The 26,505-nt window shown below is 35.5% G+C and overlaps 2 protein-coding genes across 2 annotated transcripts; both read left to right on the forward strand.

Moving 5' to 3' along the window:
* Window positions 1-642: 642 nt before the first annotated feature.
* Window positions 643-24,770, forward strand: LOC149905034 (uncharacterized). Its single transcript, XM_090106051.1, has 21 exons — window positions 643-793; window positions 872-1,033; window positions 1,238-1,377; window positions 1,641-1,749; window positions 2,196-2,324; window positions 2,661-2,743; window positions 3,140-3,294; window positions 5,446-5,598; window positions 5,780-5,895; window positions 6,013-6,131; window positions 6,779-6,964; window positions 7,646-7,842; window positions 8,343-8,452; window positions 15,724-15,883; window positions 16,413-17,193; window positions 17,636-17,743; window positions 18,569-18,643; window positions 18,980-19,033; window positions 22,874-22,995; window positions 23,806-23,914; window positions 24,524-24,770. Exons 1-21 carry the CDS (start codon window positions 784-786, stop codon window positions 24,542-24,544), a joined length of 3,099 nt encoding a protein of 1,032 aa, XP_089962177.1. The 5' UTR covers window positions 643-783; the 3' UTR covers window positions 24,545-24,770.
* On the forward strand, window positions 10,271-12,541 carry LOC149905035 (uncharacterized). The gene is made up of 8 exons (XM_090106050.1): window positions 10,271-10,398; window positions 11,140-11,326; window positions 11,409-11,474; window positions 11,553-11,685; window positions 11,783-11,878; window positions 11,956-12,036; window positions 12,176-12,247; window positions 12,357-12,541. Exons 1-8 carry the CDS (start codon window positions 10,325-10,327, stop codon window positions 12,539-12,541), a joined length of 894 nt encoding a protein of 297 aa, XP_089962176.1. The 5' UTR covers window positions 10,271-10,324.
* Window positions 24,771-26,505: the final 1,735 nt, after the last annotated feature.

A 26,505-nucleotide genomic window follows, 5' to 3' on the forward strand; every position in this document is an offset into this window, starting at 1 on the left:
GGTGAGCTCATATTGCACACTGGACAATATGAGCTCACCGGCTCATTTACTCTTTGACACTGGACAAACGGTAGTGTCAAGTGTGGCCGCATACGCAATAATTACGGCGGTAATCTTCTTGATGTGCGAAAGAATACCGCCGCCGGAGCTATTGCCTACCGCCATTTGTCATAATTGATTGGCATTGTAGAATTATGGCCATAAGTCGTGGTTACACCTAGGTGTTATTAAAGTTGTGGCAATAATTATTGGCATATCACGGTAGTGTGGCCGTAGTAAGTTTGCATTAACCTAACCTTGTTTATGATTTTTTTCAGATTTTCAGTTAAATAATTGGAACTCGTCCAATTACACGCGTTGTAGTCGGGTAAATGTTACACAGGGACATGATGATGGAAATATGTACATGATAGATTGTAGAAGAATTACAACCTATACTCTCTTGCACAATTAAAGGGGAGGAATGAAATCGAAGGGAATATATAATGAATAAGATAAATATTATTCAATATCCCATTTACATATTAATCGATACTAAATCTTTTTTACAAACTGTAAACCGGTTGCAGGACATCTCTAGCGCGTCGTTGATGTCACTTGACATGTGACAAATGTTTACTGTCAAGTCGACTTCAGGTTCAGTCATAAAATCACAATTGAATCAAATCTAACAATGTTGAATCGCATTCTTACATCTCTATTCTAGATAATTATATCTGAAAATATTGATTGATATGTAACAAAAGTATATTTACCTTAAGATCGTTTAGTCAAGCAACAAAAATGAACAATCGTAAGTGTTTTGAATAGGGTTCTAACATTTTTTAAAACAATAACATTAATATTAATATGTTCGCTATTCTTTAAACAGAAGGCAGAAGTACTGCAAAGCGTAAGGTTAAGCCAGTGGAACCGCAATCCTTACTAGACTTTGATCTTGGAGAAGGAGAAAGCTCAGACGATTCGGACTTTCGAATAGAAGATCACCCAGAGGAAAGTGACGATTATTCTATAAATTCGGACGATGATAAGAGTAAGTGTTCAAATCTATTAATAAATCTTTTTCAGCTATTATGTCTGCATAAGCGTAATGGAAATGTATGTCTAACATTACATCCAGCTCAGCGGTTTTTAATTAAACTTTATTTGACATTATATGATCTTCAATCGTACTTTAAAAATTCAATCAATATAATGTAAATTACACATTACTTAGTAAAAAATCCATTCTTTACAGAAGGAGGTGCAAACACTGCAAGTTCTGAAGAGGAATCTGGATCAGACATTGAAAATGAATTTAAGAATCCTGCGCCAAAACTGGGTGCAGAGATATCTGTTACTGACCTTTTGGAGAAAGCAAAAAAACAAGAGTTCAAGGTAAAAGAATTGAATGACAATTATAATATACAGCTGAAGAGTTTGTTTGTTGTGTCAATTTCAGAAACAACTGGACCAATATCAAAAATACTTTCACCTTTGTTTTAAATTAAGACATGAACATATTCATATTACTATCTGGATGCTTTATTTAAGATTTAAAATAAAGTCTCAATTGAAAAAAAAAACCATAATGGATATTTCAATAAAATACTGTATTAAACTATATTTTCAATCAAAATAATTTTATTTTCTACTTTCAGTTTCCTGACTTAGCAAGCATGCTAATATGTGCTGGTTGCTTGGGTTCCAGAAGTGACGACTTTAATGAGATTGTGGAATGTGATGGCTGCGGGGTTACAGTTCATGAAGGTTACTTTTTTTTTACTTTAAATATCTTTATTTTTTTGTAATTTAAAGTTAATCCATAGTTTGAATATCAATTGATGGCTTGAATTTGATATTTTTGGTTTTATGGCATTCAAATGCTTTATAAATATAAATTTATAAAGAATAGAAAAAAAATTGATGGCTTCTCTGAAATATCCACTTCTGAGAATTTCTGATGTTAAACTGCGCTCACTAAAACTGGGAAACTTATAAAAACTAAGTAATATAAACATCATAAAATTGGGAAACTTCCCCAATTCTGATTGAAACTAATAAATGTTCCATTTTAATCATAGTATACAAATTATTATTAGTTATTTAATATGTATTTTAATTATTTTTGATGTCATAACACTACTATGTTCACTGTTATGACATTAAAAAATAATTTCAAAAAGTGATATGTAATAAAATTTTAATATTCACAGGTTGTTATGGTGTTTCTGATGTCACAAGTGAGTCCAGTACAGTCAGTTCTGCGTCAACTGAACCCTGGTTCTGCGAAGCTTGTAAAGCTGGCGTCACTGATCCTAATTGTGAACTGTGCCCTAATAAAGGTAAATGTTGTTAATTTTGGTTGTAATTAATTATAGATTATATTACGGGTGTGTATACTAAGTAGGTGTAGTGTAAAGACTTAAATTTTTTAAGAAATTGAATTGTGAAGTATGATTTTTTTTTAAATAAGGGCGGCCGTACGCGGTCGTTTCAAGCAGTTGAGACCGACGGCTTGAAGCCGCGACCGCGCGGTGAACTATGGACATTCATTCGCTGCTCTAAGAGTGTGACTGTCTTCTCACTGGTCACTTTATGCGAATACTTTATAAATCATTTTAAGCTCAATCATAAACATGTTTGTATATTGTAATATTAATTTGTGTGATATTTTACAGGAGGCATATTCAAGGAAACAGAAGTAGGTGCATGGGTGCATCTTGTATGTGCTCTATATGTGCCTGGTGTTGCATTTTCAGAGGTAAGTAATTATTTTTATTTGAAATTAGTATATGAAAATCTAAATAATTAAATAAATTTATTTTAACTAATATATTTTGTATAATATCTTTTTTACATGAATAATTTGATATGATCCTATGCTTTATGTAAAATATGTTGTCTTTGCAAAAGTTGTGGTTAACTAGTAGATTAAATTGCGTCTTTATTTTATGAATAATTTAATTATTACCGATTAAATCAACGACGACGATGACTAAGTAACCGAAGCTTGTATATTATTCTTTCGAGCTTCGGAAATATAGCTAAATCCGGCTCGAGGGACCATCACACCATATCAAATAAAAATTCACACCATATCAATTAAATATTCACCTTTTTCAATTTTTCAAATAAAAACTAACACCTTCATATACAGGTGGAACGTCTATCAGGCGTGACACTATTCGAGATGGCATACTCTCGATGGGGCGCTAGAAGCTGTGCGCTGTGTGAAGACGCGACTATGGCCCGTACAGGCGTGTGTGTGGGCTGCGACGCGGGACTGTGCAAGACTTTCTTTCATGTCACTTGGTAAGTGGAGATTATTTCTTAGCGACTTTTTTGTAAACATTTGTGACTCTATTCGAGATGGCATACTCTCGATGGGGCGCTAGAAGCTGTGCGCTGTGTGAAGACGCGACTATGGCCCGTACAGGCGTGTGTGTGGGCTGCGACGCGGGACTGTGCAAGACTTTCTTTCATGTCACTTGGTAAGTGGAGATTATTTCTTAGCGACTTTTTTGTAAACATTTGTGACTCTATTCGAGATGGCATACTCTCGATGGGGCGCTAGAAGCTGTGCGCTGTGTGAAGACGCGACTATGGCCCGTACAGGCGTGTGTGTGGGCTGCGACGCGGGACTGTGCAAGACTTTCTTTCATGTCACTTGGTAAGTGGAGATTATTTCTTAGCGACTTTTTTGTAAACATTTGTGACTCTATTCGAGATGGCATACTCTCGATGGGGCGCTAGAAGCTGTGCGCTGTGTGAAGACGCGACTATGGCCCGTACAGGCGTGTGTGTGGGCTGCGACGCGGGACTGTGCAAGACTTTCTTTCATGTCACTTGGTAAGTGGAGATTATTTCTTAGCGACTTTTTTGTAAACATTTGTGACTCTATTCGAGATGGCATACTCTCGATGGGGCGCTAGAAGCTGTGCGCTGTGTGAAGACGCGACTATGGCCCGTACAGGCGTGTGTGTGGGCTGCGACGCGGGACTGTGCAAGACTTTCTTTCATGTCACTTGGTAAGTGGAGATTATTTCTTAGCGACTTTTTTGTAAACATTTGTGACTCTATTCGAGATGGCATACTCTCGATGGGGCGCTAGAAGCTGTGCGCTGTGTGAAGACGCGACTATGGCCCGTACAGGCGTGTGTGTGGGCTGCGACGCGGGACTGTGCAAGACTTTCTTTCATGTCACTTGGTAAGTGGAGATTATTTCTTAGCGACTTTTTTGTAAACATTTGTGACTCTATTCGAGATGGCATACTCTCGATGGGGCGCTAGAAGCTGTGCGCTGTGTGAAGACGCGACTATGGCCCGTACAGGCGTGTGTGTGGGCTGCGACGCGGGACTGTGCAAGACTTTCTTTCATATCACTTGGTAGGAGGAATTTATGACGACCTTTTTAAGAATGAACTCGGGTCTTATTGTTTTTGAAAATGTTCTATACTATTTATGGTGATAGTATAGATTTTGCGTGAAATATAGTCACATTCATAGGAATGCGATTATATATAACTTTACAGTTTACTGAGATACAATAAGTTTTTTTCGGAAATTACTAGTTTTCCAAATAATATAGCTTTTATTTTAAACTAGCGACCCGCCCCGGCTTCGCACGGGTGCAATGCTGATACTAAATACACTACAGAAAAACTGTGAACGTTGTATATAAAAACATAGCGGCCCGCTCCGGCTTCGCACGTGTATAAAATAGATAGCCGGGCGGCCGGCCGGTACCGCCGCAAACGCTGCGTCCCGCAATTTTTAAATCTGTAATATCTTCGAAAATATTCACTTAAATCATACGGTGTAAAGGGCCATATAGATCTATATTAAATGAACAATGTATTCAAGGTATTTAATTGGTTAAGGATTAATGCTGTATTGGTTAAAATCGCTTCGAAAATTAGCCATTATTTGTCGTAAAAAGTAAATGACAAAAAAAAGTTATTGTGGGTTATCCATAAGAGATAGACATATACCATCGCGGACTTTTCTGTGGACCTTTTCAATGTGTATAATACTTAGTACATTATTTTGATAAAACTCGTAGGGTTCAGCCTGCGTTTGCAATGTAAGCGGAAAAAATGTAATTTTTTACGACATCACATTAGAAACCTCAAAAATAACAGTACTTCTCCACTATTTAATGTATGTTATTATACATATAAACCTTCCTCTTGAATCTCTCTATCTATTAAAAAAAACCGCATCAAAATCCGTTGCGTAGTTTCAAAGATTTAAGCGTACAAAGGGACATAGGGACATAGGGACAGGAAAAGCGACTTTGTTTTATACTATGTAGTGATAATCATGAAATATTCTCATAATTAAAATTGGTGCATTCAACATTAATAGTACAAACTTTAAGATATTATAAAACTCCTACTTTTTTTAAACTATGCGTTCCACAATGTTTTTACTCAAAAAATATTAATTTTCTTCAATTCTTAGTGGCCAGCGCGAAGGTTTATTAGCGGAGGCTCATTCGGAAGAAGTTGAACAAGCAGATCCCTTCTACGCTCACTGTAGACTGCACTCAGATAAGGCTTTGGTAAAGAAAAGAAAAAGGAATTGGCTAGCTTTACAATTGAGAACAGAGAAAAGGTATATTTTCTTATAATTAAATTACTATAATGATAAGACTGGGTAAGTGTTTTGTGTTGTCTGTAAATATTTATTTATATCTCAAAAGTTTTAGATTTAAAAAATAAAAATCAATTTACTGTTGAATGTTTTGTATGTCATCATTTATTCTATAATCGCTTTATTTTTATAACAATTTTAGAAAGCTAGAATTAATAAATGATCTAAGCATCGAAGAGAAACTCCGAATCGAGAGGAAACTTGAAAAGTACAGAAGAAAATATGCACAGCAAAAAGAGAATAGGAATCCTCCATGGGGTAATTCAATTATAAATAATTTTTCAATAATAAATTTACCTGAATGCATTGATTAATTCATATTTTAATGTTTTATGTCTATTCATTTGCAATATTAGTTTTTCATTCTTTTTTCAGTACCTACACAAAAAATGGCTCGTATGTTGTATAGTAGTGCATCCGCTATGAGGAAATTTATGAAGAAGGCAGAATGTATGGGAATAGACACACATGCTTTGGAATTTCAAGATGCTCAGGTATGTATCTGAATTGGAATTACATTTTGTTTAAACAAAATTTTTGAAAGACTTCTAATATTTGTATGTATTTGTTTCTTGGACAAAATATATAGAATGTGATATAGAAGACTGACCAACTACTTGCCACAAATGTATATATTACGTTAAAATAGTATTATATACTCCATCAAGCCTCGTACCCAAGAAGCTTATATCTAATACACTGGAGATTTCAGTATGAACATTAACTTGTAACAAGAAAATATGACCTTGAATGACGCCTGTATGTTTTTTTATTCCTTTCACACCTAACTTGACTTCCACACGTGGGTGTGAAAGGGATAAAAAACATACAGGCGTCATTCAAGGTCATATTTTCTTGTTACAAGTTAATGTTTATACTGAAATTTCCAGTGTATTAGATATAAGCTTCTTGCTCGTACCCATGGTATTCATTTGTTGAGCAACACTTGATCAATCGATCGATAATATTTCCACATGCTTTATAAATTTTGCAAAGTGCATTGTTGCCAGCAACATGTTGGCAGCACTTTCTCAACATGTTGTTTAACAAATGTTTAACATCAATATAGGGCTTTAGAGAAAAAAAATAGTGTAATTACATACTATATAACAAGAAGTATATTTTTATTGTATTTTTTTAGATGGCAGCACTAAAAGACGTATCGCGACGTTGGCACGTGCCTCCCGCATTTTCAGTAGAATTCGTCGGCTACTATTTAGAGAGGAACACCAGAGTTACTTCTTTAAGGCGTTCCTTGGAAAGACTCACAAAGGAAAATGAAAAATTACTGGCTGAAGACGAGAAATTGAGAGCTGAATATGATGACGTGAGTTTGAATTATTACAGCATTTATAAAAATTAATAATTTAAGTAAATGTCAGTTTTGGTTAAAATAAATAATACTGTTAGATATTATTTGGATTTTATATATTCAATGGAATTAAAAAAACTGTGACATCAATTAAGCTCAAATTTTTAGTGATAGATTGATTTTATTTATTATCTTTAATTACTGCAACAATAATGCGCACAATAAGTGGTGAAATGAAGATCTTTTTCGATACCAGGGTTTATTATGTGATCACGTGGCGTGTCACTAGCGTCATGTGTTGTGTCGTTGTATTTAAGATGTGAGAAAATAAACACCTTTTTCTTTTTATTATTATAAGTAACATAACACATGGACATCCACGGGGAATGAGAATGAACACGAACATTCATCAAAGCGAATTCTTCAGCTCTCTCGGTTGAACACTGGTAGTTTTCCAATTACAGCACTAGAGCGCATTATGCAGCATAATGCTTAACGTTGAATGTTTCAACGACAGCAACGCTTCGCACAATCGAGCACTCTTAAAAGTAATGCGCGTGATGCGTGCAATCGATGCCAACTCAGTGACAGAATTTTAATTTTTCCCCTTTAAATTCGGCATTGTGCGCCACTGAGTCGCATTCTATTATGCTCTGTAATTGGAAAACACGGACTAACTAATATCCCACGTTGCAGGCGTCAAAATCAAATTCAACAGCACTCGAAACGCTATCCACGCACCGTGAAGCGATCCGGCGTCTCTACGCAATGCTGGCAACTCTGCGCAGTGACGCAGCGAGTGCGCAAGTAGCGTCGTTATTGGACGCGCCGCTATTACCCCCGGCGCCTGCACGCTCCACGCCCAAGGTCACGCCCCATCAGCTGCATAAACGGTACGATACCAAGCGATTTTATTGGTCTAAGATAAAATACGGTCTTCAGTGACTTCACTCATTTTAATGAATGCAGTTTTTTTTTGAGTGAAAGTCGACTTTTAATTTAATAAATATGGTTCTTCTTTCAATGCCCCAGTTGTGTGTCTATAATTACTTTTTCTATAGCATCATAATTTACCTGGGTGGTGACATTAACTCTATTTTTATCATCTCCTTAACCTCATCGACAGTTTTTATTTTTAATGTACTTCAACTATAGTTCAACGTTCAACAACGTCATTGACTATGAATGTTTCAATTTATAACCAATATCAGGAAAATAATTTTCAATTTAATACACCAAATAGTGAACAGCAAGCGTAGTCAATTTCCAAATGTATAACGTACTTAATTCTTGCGTAAAATTCGATAAAATATTAGCTACATAATTTTTTTTTTCAAGAAATGTAATTTATTTTATAAATGGTGTCATAGACATTTTCCTTACTGTAAACAAGCAGGTCAATGTCTGTGCCAACTGCGGCTGCACTTAAGATGGGCGTTGGTTTTCCTCTTAGCGACAATCCGGACGCTCGCCATGGAAAAGTTTTATCGACGTCTCTAGAAGGTTTGTGCTTTTTTATTACTATAAATGTTTGTAAACAGAGGCGGCTCGCCCTAAGGAGCGCTGGTGCAGTGAACTCCCATAAATAATTATAATAAAATCATACTCCTTAATTTAATTATTAACATTAATTATTACTATTTAAAATCAATCGTAATCTTTAAAACTACTGTTAATACCCATGAATATATCCATCATTCCATCATCCCATACACCTGTATAATACCTACTGTATTATGTAACGCGCGAAGCGGAGCGCTCACGATTGCGCTCCAATGAAAAAAGATTTAGAACATTTCCTAATACGAAATCCAATAGGAGTGAAAGAGAGGGTTTTGCCAGAGCCCTGCGCGTGAAACAAAAGATTTTCTATGGAAAAGTAGCAAAATTCGGAGCGCCGCACCCGCAAACGTTGCCGGTTCGTTTTTACCGCCCGGCAGGACAGCTATTGCGACGTTGCCAGTTGCCACGTCTATAATATAAACAAACACTCGACTCTCGAGTCAACTTCAATGCACGCGCGCGATTCATGCAATTTTCTAATTAAAATTATAAAATACGTGTTGAAATAGCCTGTAGTTATCAGTATTACTTGTGAGTGTTAAAATGAACAATAATTATAATGTGGCGTTCATTAAAAAGTGTGATAAAACGTTACAAATTCGGCTTGAATGTAAAGCTAAGGGACCGCCACGGCCTGAACTTACGAACGCAAAAATGTACGACAAAAACGAAAACATATACGCGTGTGTTTAAATCCGAACAATATTATGTGAAAACACCGTGGTTGTGTGGTTGTGATGAAAGCAACAACAGACATTTACGAATGTCTTGTCGCTTTAAGTTATAGATATTTTTGCACACCAAAAAGAAAGACGTATGTATTTCCTTTATAAGTAATTTTTTTGATAAATGTACTGCTTTACACCATGTATTTTCAGTGTTTTATTTCAAGTGAACACCCATAAAATTTTGTCACGAGCCGCCTCTGTTTGTAAATGGTAAAATAATAATGTCGAATGTAGACATTGGAATAATATAATAACGAAATGAAATAAATTATTATTTTCTTTTAATTGACGATTTGTTTTGTGGTATTATTTTTTCAGGATTCAGGCTTCAGTGTCATTTTAATTATCAGTCAGTTATTTCACATAATAAACATGTCGCTTTCAAATACTGAGTAAACTTGATGTTTATATAGCAAAAAGAATTGGTATTTTTACACGCAAATGGATTGTAACTATACTAATCTAGTCGACAAGTTCAAAATAGTGGTAAATTGACGGTGTGCTTATGAAAGTGGGCGTGGAAATATTGTAAATTTTATCAATCTTACGGCCGAATACTGAAACGCCACTCAAATCTCAAACTCATCTAATTGCAACTTAAAGTTAAGCATCCCGTAAATTTAACTGCTATACACAAACGCCACTCAAGCAATTTGAAACCGTGATTAGGCAAGCAGTCCTCAAATGTTTACATAATGGCAACATCCTGTTAGAAAAATTGTAATCAGCATGTTCTCTATTACAAAATAATTTAGGTCACGTCTTGTATTCGTTTTACGCAGTCTTGTTTGAATGAATATTTTCTATATCTATAAATTATTTGAAATGTATCAGCATAATGTAATTATGGTTTGAATTACTATTGAAATTATACGTTTTTTACGTAAAAATAAGTTAAATATTTATTTAAGACGTCATAAAAAAAGAATTTTCTGGATACGTTTGACGTAGATTGGAACGTCAAGTGTCATTTCATCGTCAAGTGTAATGACATTGTTACGCGCGATAATTTAAACATTTCATTAGTGGAGTGAATTTCAGTTGATCATTATTTTATTATTAAAATCTTAATAACTGATTCACGATGGAGGATAAGAAGAAACGTGGATCTAATTATACACCTGCTGAGAAAGATATGCTCTTGGAAGTGATAAAAAAGTAAGTACTTACCCACATGAACAATAAAATACTATATTATTCTTTACGTAGCATGAAATACTTTGCTCATATATGCACCCCTATAACATACAGAGCCAGGGCAACTGTTGTCTGTAACTAGTGATAATGAATGTGTAACCCTTGTGACCACTTACCATCTGAAAATCTCAACTTATAAATATGTAGTTTATTACAAGTACTTTTTAGGGTACTGTGGGTAAACGGAACCCTATTCATGAGACTTCGCTGTCTGTCCGTCCGTTTGTTTGTCTGTCACCAGGCTGTATCTCATGAACCGTAATAGCTAGATAGTTAAAATTTTCAGAGATTATGTATTTATTTCTGTTGCCGCTATAACAACAGAATAAAATAATTATTTAAAGGGGCTCCTATACAACAAACATGATATTTTGCTTGTTTTTATGCTAAAAAAAAACCGGGCACAGTTTTTTTCTACAAGGACCAATACAATGAGCATTCACACATACTCAATAATTTACAATCAATCAATCAATCAATTCATTTATTTAAAACATAGTCCATAGGTACATTATAGCAGAATTAAAATTAAAATGAAATAAAACATAGAAATTAAACATTTAATTAAATACAAAATAATACACAAACAACATCAGACAAACACAATATATAAATAATGTCAAAAATACAAAAAAATAAATTACAGATACCAAGTTTAATTTTTCACTCTCCATGTTAATAATTATATCAATTTTCTTTCAGATATCAAAATATTATTGAGAACAAAGAGACCAACGCTCACATGATACTGAAGAAGCGAGAGGCTTGGGAAACAGTATGCCAGCAGTATAATACTGTTGCTGTGAGCGGCTCCAGAACCTGGCAACAGCTCCGTCACCTCTATGAGAACCTCAAACAGAGGTCTAAAAAGAACATAGCTAAAGCAAATGTAGGCTTGATTTTATAAGGTATCTATTTTATCATATAACATACCTAAATATCAATTTATTTTATTTATTATATTTTTTAAGCGGCTTCAGTACTATGAGAACACTGACAGCATGAGAGATGTGAAAACAAAGGCATCATTAGATAAGGTTTGTTTAAATTAAATATTTGTAAAGAAGTAGGACCTTACTAAATATTTCCTCATAATATTATCTTTATTTTTATAGAAAGAAATTTATCGTACTGGTGGTGGAGCATACAAAAGTGTATTGACAGAACAAGATGCACAAATTCTAGCCATGGTTGCTCCTCAAATTCAACCATTACCTAATCCCTATGATGATGCTGCAGCATATTTTGGTTTGTGGAATATCTGCTTTAAAATCAAAGGAATTGGCATTATTGAAATAAATTTTGTTTCTGCAAAATAATAATTATGTTCCTTTTTAATTTATAGGAGATACAGAACCAGAAGTAACAATAGAAAGTTATACAAAAAAAACTGATAGCGGAATTAAATCCTCTTCTGAAGTAGAAATAATCCACATCTTGGGTAAATGTAGTTGTAATGTTTCTATTAATTTTTTTTTATGAATTGTATAAGTACTATAAGTACATATTTTATTTTAGATGACCAATACATAACCATGGCAAACAAGAATACAGCAGAAAATAACAAACCTTGTACAGTTACATCAATAAATACAGCTGGTAATATTTTTTTTGTTATTATTTAAATGTATATATGTATATGTTGTATAATTTAAATGTTAAATTTGATATAATATTGAAACTAAGTATAATTTTAGCTATGTGAAGGCAGTTCATTAACTTGTAATTATTTTGATAGATGACCAACAAGCTGCGACAATTATCATACCCCAAGAAAAAAGCCCAAAAATCCAAACATCATCCTCAGCTGGTAATTATATAATTAATTGTTCTTTGTATATTATTATTTCTATTCTTTGTATATATTAGTATTAGTGGTATAAGATTTTCAATAATTTTGCATTAATTACATTTTTCAGGACAATTGAAGATATTGAAACCTACACATACTACAGTGAAACAGCAATATTTTCGGACAAAACTTAGAAATGCCAAATTAGAAACCAAACACCTTATGAACAAGAGCAAAATGAAAATGAATCTGTACAAAATAAAAATGGAGTTTTGGAAATTGAGACTACAAAAACTAAAATCGAAATCTTAATAAACCTATAATTAAGTGGAAAAATGTGTATTTATTAAATTGGTCCTTACTATGAAGTTTTGATTGGTCTCAAGCCCTATAGGTTGTTGTACCATATATTCCTCCTCAACATAGGGTAAGGAAATATCCTCGTCCCAAAGTTCATCCGATCGTGATAAGGCAATATTATGAAGCACTGCACATGCTACAATGACCGGTGGGATATTTTTTATTTTTAGACCCATGCCTTTTTGAAGGCAAGGAAATCTTCTTTTGAGAACACCGAAGAGCCTCTCCACAGGATTTCTGGTGCTTATTTGGGACCGATTATAAGCTTCTTCAGCAGCTGTCCTTGTATTTATTAATGGGGTAAGTAAATAAGGACGACATGGATAACCACTGTCCCCAAGAATAATACCTGTCCCAAAGTCCCCACGCTCTAATTGGGCACACAGTGGTGAATCGTTAAATATGGTACTATCATGCACAGAACCTGGCCATCTAGCAATAATATTCCTAATGCGCAGTCTTGCATCGCACACCATTTGCACATTTAATGAAAAATAGCCTTTTCTGTTCCGATAAATTTCAGATTGGGCCCCTCCTGAAAATAAATTATAGTTGTATTATGTGACAATAAAGCTAACTTTTACTATGTATAGTACTGTTAATGGTAATGTTACACAGACTTATCTGCTGTGTAATATTAGCATTATTAATCAAACATAAAATTTGGGGATATGATTAACAGTGAAGTTGGCAAGCACATACCTGGAGAATTAATTTTGATATGAGTGCAGTCAACAGCTCCCACAACTCGCGGAAATCCTGCTATTGCAAAGAACTCATTGGCCACAACTGGAAATTCTTCATGTGTTGGCATATTTATAAATCTTGACTTCAAGCTGGCTATTTTGGCCGTCACTCTATGCACTATTCTATGGACCGTTGGTTGTTCAACCTCAAAAATATCGCCTATTAGGCGTTGATAGCTGCCTGTTGCATAATAACGGAGAGCTATGAGAATTTGGTCCACTGGCTGTATGGCTCGGTTTCTTTTTGTTAACGGCTTGATGGTACTACCGAAAACAGACTCCAAATATAAAACTGTTTCTTTCGAGAGGCGTAACCGTGAAACAAACTCCATGTCGTGGTACTTTTCAAAAGCGTTTAACTTTTCTTCATTTCGACGGCTTACGCTTGGTCTTTCGTGATCCGAAAGCGAAGATAATGATGATAAAGACATTTTATCACTTTTCTACACGAGGAATCCAAGTTTTAATAGATTTGTTTTGATTTGAGGGACCTTGCGACCGTTCTCAAATCTAAGGGCTGCTCAAATCAGTTTGACAGTTCATTGGACAGTTAAATAGTCTTGAGTAGCGTTCCTGTATACGACTTTTAAACTAAGTGGACTTTGAGCACAACATAATTTAATGTGCACTTAAATTTGAGAGATACTTAAAATTGACTTTTGAGAATACGAAAACAAAGTTCAAGAGCTGCTCAAACGTTTAAGCAGCCCTTAAATATTTGAGTGGCGTTTCAGTATTCGGCCGTTAGACTTGTTGTTTTACTACTAAAGGACGTTACCGTTATCCGTATTTCACTCCTGTCTTTTCTGAAAATACGTATTTAGTCAAAATGGGCCTTTATTTTGGCATAAATAAAGTCGTATGTTGTTAGATGTTATTCATAGTCGAATGAAATACTGCACATATTTTTTAGGAATATTTTTTCTGTTTTTCTCCATCTTAGGGTACTTTTTCCACTATAAAGTGTAACCAATAGTATCGCTTCAAACTTCAAAGTTAATGAAGCTATAATTGGTTATTGACAAACACATTCCTCGCTACTCATCCTCGCGTATTATTGGTGGAGAAGCACCCTTAACCCATTGAGCCCCAAGTGGCCCGATCGGTCGGATATGATATATTATGTAGTTAGATATAAGTTACATATTATGTAATATTGACATGATTTAAAAGAGTAACTATGGAGTTTCTTGCCGATTCTTCTCCTTAGACCTCATTCACACGAGAGCTTTTTTAACGTCCGTTAAAAAAGCGTCCAAATAGAACAAATGCATTCCCAAGTATATGTTCACACGTCAGCGCTTTTAAAGCGCGACGCTTTTTTATCGCGCAGTGTTCTATTTTCAACGCTCGGCGTTGGGCGTTAAATAAAATAGACCATAGGAAACTTCTTACTATTATTCAGACGAGCGCTAAAAAAGCGCCGGCGCTGCGTTCAGTATGCCGCACGCTCGCTCAGCGGTAGCACGTGTTTGTTGTGCTTATAATCATCAGAAAATCGATACGATGTCGTGGATTGTTGATCCCGAACTATTAATTATAGATGTGGAGTCTCGTCCGTTCCTGTATTCAAAATCGTTATAGACATTTGAAAATAATTAAAAAAATTCCGGGGTATTGCCTTAACTCTTCGTACAGTGTCACAAACTGCCCTTTTAAGTATCTCTGTTCATTCAGAGGATGTACCCAGAATGCCTTTTGTTTTCTTTTTCGTCTTTTAATAACACAAATCGCTAGTGCCAATCTTTCTTTCTTTCTTTCTTTCAAATATACCTAACATATAAAAATTAAAACAGTAGGTATTTTTATCATATTCCTTTAAGTAACATGTTTATCGATGACGAGTTTGAACAAATACCTAAGTAGGTACCTACAAGTGGTTTATTAAGAACAAACTTTCCGAGGAATTCTAAGCAAATATAATAATATAAATATCATAAAGATATTACGCAACTGACATTACGTAATTATTTTAGCAGAAACCATTTCCACGTCTTACTGAAGCCAGAGACGAGACATGAGTGATTTTAAAGCGTTAGTATGAACAACCACAGAGAGAACGTTTAAAAAGCGCCAACGCCGGGTTTTAACGCAACGCTTTTTTAACTCTCGTGCGAATGAGGTCTTAGATATTGCTTTCCGAATCGGTGGTAAATGTTAAAAATACTTATGTAATGACGATTCGAACTTGCTACTAAATAGTAGTCTAATTGAATAAATGAATGTTTGAGTTTGAGTTTGGGTCCACGACACAATAGATTTCCTATTGTGTCTGTGGTTCCGGGGCCTGAGTTATGAAACTGGTCTATACACGTACCGCTCACTTGAACTAAACAAAACCCGAAGAATGTGTGTATACTGTATAATAAACGTGTATCGCGTGCACAGCGACGGGTCTGTGCGGCGCGGCGCGCGAGTGCGCCGTGTGCGCGCGCAGCAGCGAGCAGCACCTCATGGCGGCGTGCGACACGTGCCAGCACCACTACCACCTGCACTGCCTGCGCCCGCCGCTGCAGCGCCCGCCCAAGAAGAGCAAGCTGTACGGCTGGTGAGGCCCCTCCCGAGCAGGTCTGCGGCTGCGACACGTGCCAGCACCACTACCACCTGCACTGCCTGCGCCCGCCGCTGCAGCGCCCGCCCAAGAAGAGCAAGCTGTACGGCTGGTGAGGCCCCTCCCGAGCAGGTCTGCGGCTGCGACACGTGCCAGCACCACTACCACCTGCACTGCCTGCGCCCGCCGCTGCAGCGCCCGCCCAAGAAGAGCAAGCTGTACGGCTGGTGAGGCCCCTCCCGAGCAGGTCTGCGGCTGCGACACGTGCCAGCACCACTACCACCTGCCTGCGACGTGCTACTGCCAACGAAATACGATGAAAAAGCAATTTTATAAAAAAAAAAAACATAAAATAAGACCTTAATCTCACTCACCAATTCCAGTTGCAATCTATATCATCCAGTAAATAATAAATAGTTTCAGGAATTACACACTTTAATCTAGTTAAATTTTCGTTTCGTATTCCAAAACTATGCATTTCAATAATTCTTATTTCATTATTTTTATCATTTTATGTATTTCGCAGGCAATGCTCAGAGTGCGATAAAACGTCAGATTCGGAACCAGAAGTATTGGAAAAGAAAGTGCCTCGTCGCTCGCGTATTCGCTATAGCAAAGATGGCGCGATCATATCGGAACCGCACAGTCCCGGCTCCAAACCCAGTTCCCCATCGCCAAAACAGAAACAAGAAAGAACGCACAAATCCGACAAAATGAAAAACAACACATCCGAAAATGTTTATCCCATAAAAGTCACTATCAAACCGTTCGAGTTCAGTAGCGATGGCAACGAAAGTACTGAAGTCAAAAATAAGAAGGAAAAGAAAAAGAATTCAAAGAAAGACCATTCATCGACGTCGGGCGCGGAAGGGGAGACTCCAAAGAAAATACACAAGCGAAGTTTCACATCACCAATTTTAACTAACACACCACTTATGTCTATAACGCCTATAGTTGCAGATAGTCCATACGATTCGCAAAACGAACATTCAAATGAATCTACAAACTTACCCCCGCCTAAAAAAGATATGGCGTACACACAGAACTTATCGTTTTCGGCATTACTCAACGATTCAAAGGAAAGGGATTCCAAAGCGATCGAGAGCTCAATAGAAAACACATTGGCTAATTTGTCGTCAGATATCGCGAATTACAAAGCGAATAGAAAAAGGAGGAAGGAAAAGCACAGGTCGAGATATTCGCCCGATCTCCTGCGATCGCCGTCAAAGTCGCACAAACACAAGCGGAAGAAAAAGACGCAAGATATGGAAAATCCTGAACCGCCACATCCGAGAATTACTATAAAGGTAAGTGATTAAAAAAAAAAACTTATATAACAATTATTGTGCTATTAAAAGTAGCGTTTTATAATTATTATGTTTGAATATTAAAAATATCGATAGGTCTTAGGTTAAGATCCGGCTCGAAGGACCAGTAATGTCAGTTATTGTATTGTATTTTAAGTTTCGTACATAAATAATAAAAAATAAAGGATTAGTAGCTTATGATACAGGAATAAAATATTGTTCAGTCTGATTTATTATTATTTATTAAACTTACATGCATCAATAAGCCAATAACTATGTCATTCGACGCACCCGTATTTTACACGTATAATACGTGACCGTAGGAGTAAATCTCCTATAAAAAAAATATTATGACCTTATTTACTTACATTTCCTACTAACTACAAAACGTTCATATGAAATGTTTCGGCCCAAAAATATTAATTAATTTGCTTTAATTTAGATCAAACCGATTCCAAAGCCCGATGGTTCGTTGGACACGCAAATGTTCTACGTGCCCACAGACAGCAATGATGGCCCGCCGCCCGCTGTTGTTAAGAAGCATTCTAAGGTAAATTAATTGAAGTGAAAACTTCTTTAGCGGCGTTGGGTATAAAATCTTAAACTCGCGTCAGGACACGTGTCCTGATCGAAAAAGCGTAAGACGGATTTTTTTTTAGCCCTTATATTCCATGCGTAAGACGGATACCATTCCAAAATATCAAACATGCTGAACGTTAATAATCAAGTCTTCACTTCTGCCGGCACTCCCGGAGTGCAACCTGTCTTTTTTTTTTATTGTATACACGACGTATTATAATTTTTAATTAATTGAGGTTTTGAATCTGACAAATTAATGAGTTTTGAAGAAAAAATGTGGCAATAATTCGGTACAAATAAATTTGGGGTGGGTAGATCGGGAAATGATGTTAAAGGAACTTTTATGATAAGTGTTTGATATCTGATTAGTAGTACTTATGTGTTTTTAAATGACCGGATTTGTAACTCTCTCGTAATTGGAGGTGATTATAATATTTTTGTTACGTTATTTTATAGTAAATACATAATTCATAAACCCTTTTCATTAAAAGATAATAAATAGTCAACATAAAAAGTCTAGTCAACAGATATTCAATTACACTTTTATCGAACGAAATAACATTCATTTGTTAATTCCTATTATAACAAATAATAATAATATGAATAGACAGTCTATATAATGTTGAAAGTTTACATAACAAACAAAACTAAGTCGGAAATTAAAGTTGGCATATGTTTACATACTCTATTTACGTTTTATCTAGTGTATGCTTTCCAATAATATACATTTATATGAGTTTGCAGCGAATGCAAATATGTATGTTTGTTTAATTTGTCTGTTTGTCCTTTACATTAGCAAGCGGAACCGGAAATTGCGAGTGTGCCCGTGACTCCCGCTGTGATTCCGCCTGATCCTTTGGCTACTACTTCTGTAAGTATATTTTAAATAAGCTTTTTCTCAAAACTGTTTATTTTTTTTTAAATTAATAGATATCTGGTGGACCATATTGTTTAATCTATTTAGCTCAATAGTTTCTAATGATTTAAACAGAATGAATAGGTACTTTACTTTATTGATCGATTAAATTTGAGAAGTTTTTGTTATTTTATAAGTTTTTATTGAGAAGTAGTACCACAAACAGCAAATTATACACGTTATAAGGGTATTTTTTCTTTAAACTACAATTCCCTTCCATTCAGTACAACTGTGTTAATAGTTTAAAACGATTTCTTAATGTTATATAAAAATAAAAATCTCTACTACAAGCTGCCAAGTAAACCAGAGGAAACTGTAGAGGAAACAGTAAGCACAAAACCGAAGGTGAATATTTTGTATTATCATATTTAGATCGCATACAATAAAGTATAGAAATCTGGCTTAGTACACAGTGCATGCACTGGCTTGGTTCCAAACAAGAATACCTTTTATTCGAGTATTTATGAATTCTTCTAAAGTAATTTTCTGTGTAACATAGATTTGTTATTGAGAATTCAAGATTATTCTAATTAATGGGTTTAGATAAGCTTCCAGAAATCCTTAACCAAGATTAGTATAGTATTGATTGATTACAGGTTATATCTACAAAGTATTATTTGTAATAATCAATCAATATTACAATCTTTTATCAATATTTATATTGATATATGTTGCATATTTAATGATAGACAAAAATACATATTATTTACTTTTTTTGTCTTCGATCTTCAAAAACGGCACACGCACACACGATGCGACGTTACAATAAAAGGGCATGATTCAACCATAATAGTGTTTTCAACTTTAAATTTCAAAATTTTCAATTAACTAACTAACAAAGTTGCTTTCGTTATAATATGAATGGCGGTCAACTGGCTGCACCACGTTGACACGTGTGGGACCGCTCAGGGCCCCGATAGGCATATACCAAGAAGCTTATATCTAATACACTGGAGATTTCAGTATGAAGATTAACTTGTAACAAGAAATTATGACCTTGAATGACGCCTGTATGTTTTTTTATCCCTTTCACACCTAACTTGGCTAGATATAAGCTTCTTGGCTTATACAGTTGGGATAACGCCTGACAGGCCGTGGGCAACCAGTATCGCTGTGACCACGATGCGCATTCTGTTTTTTTCGCTCGATGAGTGTTACCAGTCTTTCAGCGTATCGCATGCATGAATTAAAATCAATCTATACACTGTATCCCAAAAGGTTACGTAGCTAGGAAGAGGGGTGATAGGGGTGGTTATGAGAGTCACCAGAAAAAAAAAAATCCCCTCTGGGTATTAAAAAAATAAAAGGCATTTATAAAAAAAATTAAAATTTTATACCTTGTGAGGCGATTTTGCCCCCGATGACCTACAATTATTGGTATATTAAAAAAAAAATTGCTGTTATGCTATCGTCAATAACCCTTTTTCAAATTGAAATAAGAAAAACGATACATATCTAACCAATATTTTAAAGAAAATTAAGTTTTTGTCCAATCAAGGACTTAGTAATTACGATTTCACTCAACTTCCTCTAAGTGTACTGAAAAAAAAAAAGTACTATGCAACTCCGGCGAGTAACTTAAAAAGATAGGTAATTTTATTGCAATTCCAAAATGGTATAAATAACACTTACTTGAAAAATTCTTATTAGGATATGTAAAGATAATTTTCGGGAACAATACCCCAGCAGAACAAAACATACCAATAACAATGTAACCAAACTAAACACGTTTGGTGGTTCACGTTGGGTCTGTTACCACGCGATTATCCTGCGAGACTTGCATTTTGTCGTAGGACGTTGCGCATGCATAGGGAGGACCCTCAATTTTTTAATAAAATATTGTGGTCCGACGAGTCTACTTTTAAAAAGGACGGATACATAAACCTACACAATTTCCACGAGTGGCACGTAGAAAATCCCCACCTACTTAGTGCAGGTCCACACTGCGAGCCTAGCGCGGTTGCGACGGCGGGCGCGAAATATCAAACGTATGAAACGCGCCTTTGCGTCCACATTGAAATGACTATGGCGGAAGCCTAGTGCGACGGTAATGAGCGAGCCAGCGCGCGTAGTTTTCAAACTCTCCCATCCGCGCGTTCTGGCCACACTACGGGCCTAGTCAGCAAGCGACCCAATGCGCGGACGGCGGGGGTAACAAACCAGTTCGGTCTTGTCGCTCGACTTCTTATATTATATCCTTTATTGTTTTTCGTAAAATAGCGGTAAATACATAATTGTTGAAGTGAAACTTCTTTATTTATAAGTGCGATTCAATCTAAAACACTTATATACACCACAGTAATTTTGTAGGGTATAATCTCAATTCTTCATATAAGATTCACCCGTTATTCCTCTGTTTTATTTATTTCGTGTACAACTTCTATAATGATCTCATCTCAAAATCGGACTGTCCAGTAAAAATAGCAAATCGTCCAAAGTTTGCAACACCCGAAAAACGTTGAACCGCTACTTGAGCTCGCGCGTCGGTGTGGCCACCGCGAGCGCCCGCTCGTCGCGCCCGCCTAGGCCGCCGCCACCGCGCATTCAGTGTGGACGCACACTTAGAGAAGATCGGTCCCAATATCGTTTTAAAGTGAACATGTGGACCGGAATACTAAATGGTAAATTAATAATAGGACCCTTTGAGCTACCTGAGGCACTGACTGGAGAGGCGTACTTACACTTCTTACAAAACGAATTACCAAATCTATTGGAAGATGTGCCGCTAGAAACAATGATGAATATGTGGTTCCAGCATGATGGGTGCCCAGCACATTATGCACGTCCTGTAAGGGATTTCCTAGATGAAGAATACCCTGGTAGGTGGATGGGAAGGGCCGGTGCTATAGCGTGGCCAGCTCGTTCACCGGATTTAAACCCGTTAGACTTTTTTTACTGGGGTGCTATAAAAGAAAAAGTTTACGGAAAACCCATCAGGGACTTGGCTGACTTGAGGGCGAGGATTACAGAGGCCGCGGAATCAATAAACAATAGAAGATTTGCCCGCCATATCTCCCGCTCATTTTTAAAACGATGTAGGGCGTGTATTTATGTTGGTGGTAGACATTTCGAGCATTTTGTTTAAATAAATAATTACGGTTTTGTTTTATTTTTGAGTTTCAATTAAAACCATTGCAATAAAATATTATTTATCTTTTTAAGTTTTAAGGAACAGAACAGACATTTAAAAATGTACTATTTGCGTACGAGTTTGAGATTATTGTTTTATTGGTATGTTTTGTTCTGCTGGGGCGAAAATTATCTTTACATATCCTAATAAGAATTTTTCAAGTAAGTGTTATACCATTTTGGAATTGCAATAAAATTACCTAACTTTTTAAGTTACTTGCCGGAGTTGCATAGTACGTTTTTTTTTCAATACACTTAGAGGAAGTTGAGTGAAATCGTAATTACTAAGTCCTTGATTGGACAAAACCTTAATTTTCTTTAAAATATTGGTTAGATATGTATTGTTTTTCTTATTTCAATTTGAAAAAGGGTTATTGACGATAGCATAACAGCAATTTTTTTTTTAATCTTCTTATATATAAAAATAAAATAAATAAATAAATGTACGAGGATGGTTTTTACGTAGAGAAAACGTACCTAAATATGTACCACGGGCGAAGCCGGGGCGGACCGCTAGTTTACCAATAATTGTAGGTCATCGGGGGCAAAATCGCCTCACAAGGTATAAAATTTTAATTTTTTTTATAAATGCCTTTTATTTTTTTTAATACCCAGAGGGGAATTTTTTTTTTATTTTTCTGGTGACTCTCATGACCACCCCTATCACCACTCTTCCTAGCTACGTAACCTTTTGGGACACCCTGTATATTATAAAAAACTCAAAGGTGACTGATATAGTGGTCTATCAACGCACAGTTCAAACCTCTAGACGTATCGGGCTGAAATTTGGCATGCAGGTTGATGTTACGAGTTTACGACGTAGGCATCCGCTAAGAAAGGATTTCCCGAAATTCTTGCGGGAACGGGGAAAAACTGGTTGCCTGGCAGAAATCACTGCATAGTGATAAGGCCGCCCTTTGTGCTTTTGTTTATTGTAAATTATTTTATGTACCTGGTTTATTGCACAATAAAGTGTTAAATAAATAAATAAAGCGGGGATGCACGCACAAAGTCGCGGGCGGAAGCTAGTAAAGTATAAAACTCGTGTGTGTGCAGCGATCCCGCGAAAGCCGGACCCGGCGCAGCGGCGGCGCGGCCCCCGCGCCGGCCGCCAGCCTGCCGCCGCTCACGCACTGCGACGTGTGCACACAGCCCGGCGATCAGACCGACCTCGTCAGGTAATACAATCCATACTAATATTATAAATGCGAAAGTAACTCTGTCTGTCTGTCTGTTACTCAATCACGCCTAAACTACTGAACCAATTTGCATGAAATTTGGTATAGAGATATTTTGATACCCGAGAAAGGACATAGGCTACTTTTTATTTAAACATGGACATGAACCACGGGCGATGCCGGGGCGGACCGCTAGTAAGAAATAATGTCATTTTCTCTGATTTGCGTGTTGGTTGTAAGCGAAAAATCTAAGAGACAAAAGTGAAAATATTTTTTTTAGAAATAAATGTACCTATCAACAGTCTAAATTTCGCTAACAGCTTTAAAAATTAGTTTGAAAGTGATTTTCTGAATTTTGAAGTGTTCTTTTCGAATTTCCCTTTTCTCCTAGGATTCCGCATATACCTACTTGTCATAATGGAAAAATGGCGACGTTAAGGCATTTTTCGACTAAAATATCTATTAGCGCTGCAAAGTTTTATTTAATACGCGTTCTAGCGGGATACCTAACTCTTTTCCATATTTTTTTGAAAATTTCATAAATATCGGTCAAACCATTTTTTATGAATAAACAATTTCACACTCAATTTTTGTATAATTTTGTACTTGTACATATTATATTAATAATACAAATAAATCGTCATCGAACTTTATCTCAACTTCCACAAAACTGGAGCTAAATTTTTGTTTAGTCTGTTGCTGTAATAACAAATTAACAAATCATCTAAATAAAAGATGCGCGAAGGCGTTTCACTGAAAAGAAACTGCTTTTTTGTATATACTAATTGTTGCGAAAACTTGTCAACGTAGGTGTGACGAGTGCCAAAAACGTTATCACTTCACGTGTCTGGAGCCGCCGCTGAACAAAAACCCGAAGAAACGGGGATACTCGTGGCATTGTGCGGACTGCGACCCTACTGTAAGTGTTTTTTTATCACTTTTACATGTACTACGTACTAGAGTGGACATCGCTACTACACTATTTGTAACACGAGTTAGAGTCAATCGTCTCAAACTCAAGTTTTTTTTGTTACATTGGTTGGTTTTAATTTATAAGTAATAAGAGGCAGAATATCTACAAAGTGTCTGACTCAATAGCCGCCCCGCGCCGCCGCGCTTGTCGCACAGATTTTGTTCGTGGTGCTCTCTCTAGTAATAATACCTCAATGCTCTTTTAGCTTTCTTTTTATGGAGATAGGTTCTTCCCGACAAATGATCGGCTTTTTCAAAGAATATAGGTACAGCTGATGTTTTTCATACATTATAAAGAACTCTGTAAAGTAAAAGAAAAATACATATTACATATACCTATGTATTTTTCTAGTGTAAAGTTATTAGAACAGCAGATAATATTTTTATTCCTTTCGAATATTATTGGTTATATAGTTTACTCGTTTTATATTTATAATTAAACGTATTTTACGTTGTTTTGGATGAAGATAAAACGCACAGTATAAAACAAACTTGAGAATTGTGAGATGTTTTAATACATTTAAATACCAGTTTAAAAATAATACATTTTTTTCAGGACATGGAAGATAATAATTAAGAAGACAAGAACGAAGTTAATATTAAGCTTAATTTAAATAGTCAGTATATAATATGAAATCGGTCGGGATTTTTATCACAGCTAAGCTTAAAATGGAGTTAAAGCCGTTGTCTAACAAGTACATTATGTATTTGAATCTCGTATTATTAACAGTGAATCTTTTACATTGAGTTGATGGTTGTTTACAATGTCGTGCATTTTATCTTGAAATATATATAAATTATGCATAGAATGGAGTTTTATTTTAATAATAACAAACATTCGTTGTTTCCTAAACATAAAAACAGTAGACAATCTAGGCACTAAGCATCTTTTTTTATTTTTTGAGAATAAGGAAGCGGTTGACCACAATCTCGGCTGAGATGTGGTCTAAAATGGTACGCGCTTCCCTGAAAGGTATTTGGAGTCTTAAAATTTGACTGAATTTATTGTGAATAAGTTGAATTTTACCTATAGTATGATAGTAGTACTAGATGGAAAAATAAACTTCGGAGACGACATAATAACCCTCGGAGTGGAACCTTATCGAAAAATGAACCTCAATAAATGAAATGTCTAAACTAGGCCTTTTAAATTAATTTTCCCATCGGGGACTTGAACCCCAATAATCGATTTGTGAGACAGTCAAGGGTCGTAAAGTTTAAAGACAAATTACAAGAGTAGTAACAGTAGGTGATTTGGTATAATATTATCGTTAAAATACTGCAAAAAGGTTTTGTTTTTGGACAGTAGATACAATACTTATACTCTGACAGAAAATTATTTTTATTGTTCAAGATTCTCGAACTAATATCAACGTGTGTTGGGGATTGGGAATTAGTTTATTTCCAATAATTGCTTACTGTAACCAATTTGTACGGCAGTAAGGTGTCTTATTTATGTAGCTATTTTGATGTAATCTATACTAATATTATAAAGCTGAAGGGTTTTTCGTTGAAAACGCGGGCAAAGCCTGGGGTGAAGGCGCGGGCGGAAATCTTATTTTTATTTATATCTAGTACCTACGTTGTAAATCAGGATTTCTGGAACCAACTACTTTCTGCGAGTAATAATGTACATAAAGTTATTTTCAAGTAGATAACTCGATTTTTTCGGTAGTTCTCAGTAAAAGAAACTTTCCGAAGCAGTTGTAGATTCATAATAATTTATAATTCATAAGCGCTTGTAAAAGTTTTGCTTTAGAAACGAATTTTATTCATAGATTGATTATTGAAAAAATTCAGTAGGTACTATAATAAAAATTTGGTACCTTCATGTATTAAAGCGATTGTAACAATAATAATAGCCAACAAGATATTCTATATAAAGGTTTTCTTTACATAAACATTTAATTAAAATGATTATAAAATAGAAGAAATACGTACAATTACATAGTTTCTACAGTGAAGTTAGAAAAAAGATATAATAAGGTAACCTATAATAACGAGCTCTATATCTTTTATTATTCGATCGACTTTGGACATTAATTTTCATAGACTGGTAATTGTCTCCCCGATGTAAGGGATAAATGCTAATAACCGATTTTAACTTGCATTCGTGATAATTGCCACTGTTCGAGGATTATGTTTGATCGTAAAAATAGATTAAAAAAGTAAGTACATTTTATTATTCAAATATAGTAGAAATGGAAAGTGGTATGATCGAACTTTATATTATCATGAGGGGGTAAAGTAAAGCATTATTAGTGTTGATATATATCAACACTAATAATACCTACTATAAAGAGGATGATTTTATTGTTGATGAGAGAAATGTGTTCATTTTTGTATAAAAAGAAAAAAATATTATAAATGCTAAAGTAACTCTGTCTGTCTGTTACTCAATCACGCCTAAACTACTGAACCAATTTTCATGAAATTTGGTATGGAGATATTTTGATACCCGAGAAAGGACATAGGCTACTTTTTATCCCGGGAAAATGACGCAATCCCTGAAATCCCACGGGAACGGGAACTACGCGG

Source organism: Colias eurytheme, chromosome 10 (assembly GCF_061535395.1).
Source record: "Colias eurytheme isolate Ceu_HAF_F1 chromosome 10, ilColEury1 Martin Lab GWU primary, whole genome shotgun sequence".
Taxonomy (NCBI): Eukaryota; Metazoa; Arthropoda; class Insecta; order Lepidoptera; family Pieridae; genus Colias; species Colias eurytheme.

Excerpts from the sequence above, each read along its gene's own strand:
- LOC149905034 (XM_090106051.1), top strand. Across the intron at positions 1,750-2,195 it reads CGGGGTTACAGTTCATGAAG|GTTGTTATGGTGTTTCTGAT; the intron begins GTTACTTTTTTT and ends TAATATTCACAG. Across the intron at positions 3,295-5,445 it reads ACTTTCTTTCATGTCACTTG|TGGCCAGCGCGAAGGTTTAT; the intron begins GTAAGTGGAGAT and ends TTCAATTCTTAG.
- LOC149905035 (XM_090106050.1), top strand. The coding sequence starts at position 10,325 with ATGGAGGATAAGAAGAAACGTGGATCTAATTATACACCTGCTGAGAAA. Across the intron at positions 10,399-11,139 it reads CTCTTGGAAGTGATAAAAAA|ATATCAAAATATTATTGAGA; the intron begins GTAAGTACTTAC and ends ATTTTCTTTCAG. Across the intron at positions 11,879-11,955 it reads AGAAATAATCCACATCTTGG|ATGACCAATACATAACCATG; the intron begins GTAAATGTAGTT and ends ATTTTATTTTAG.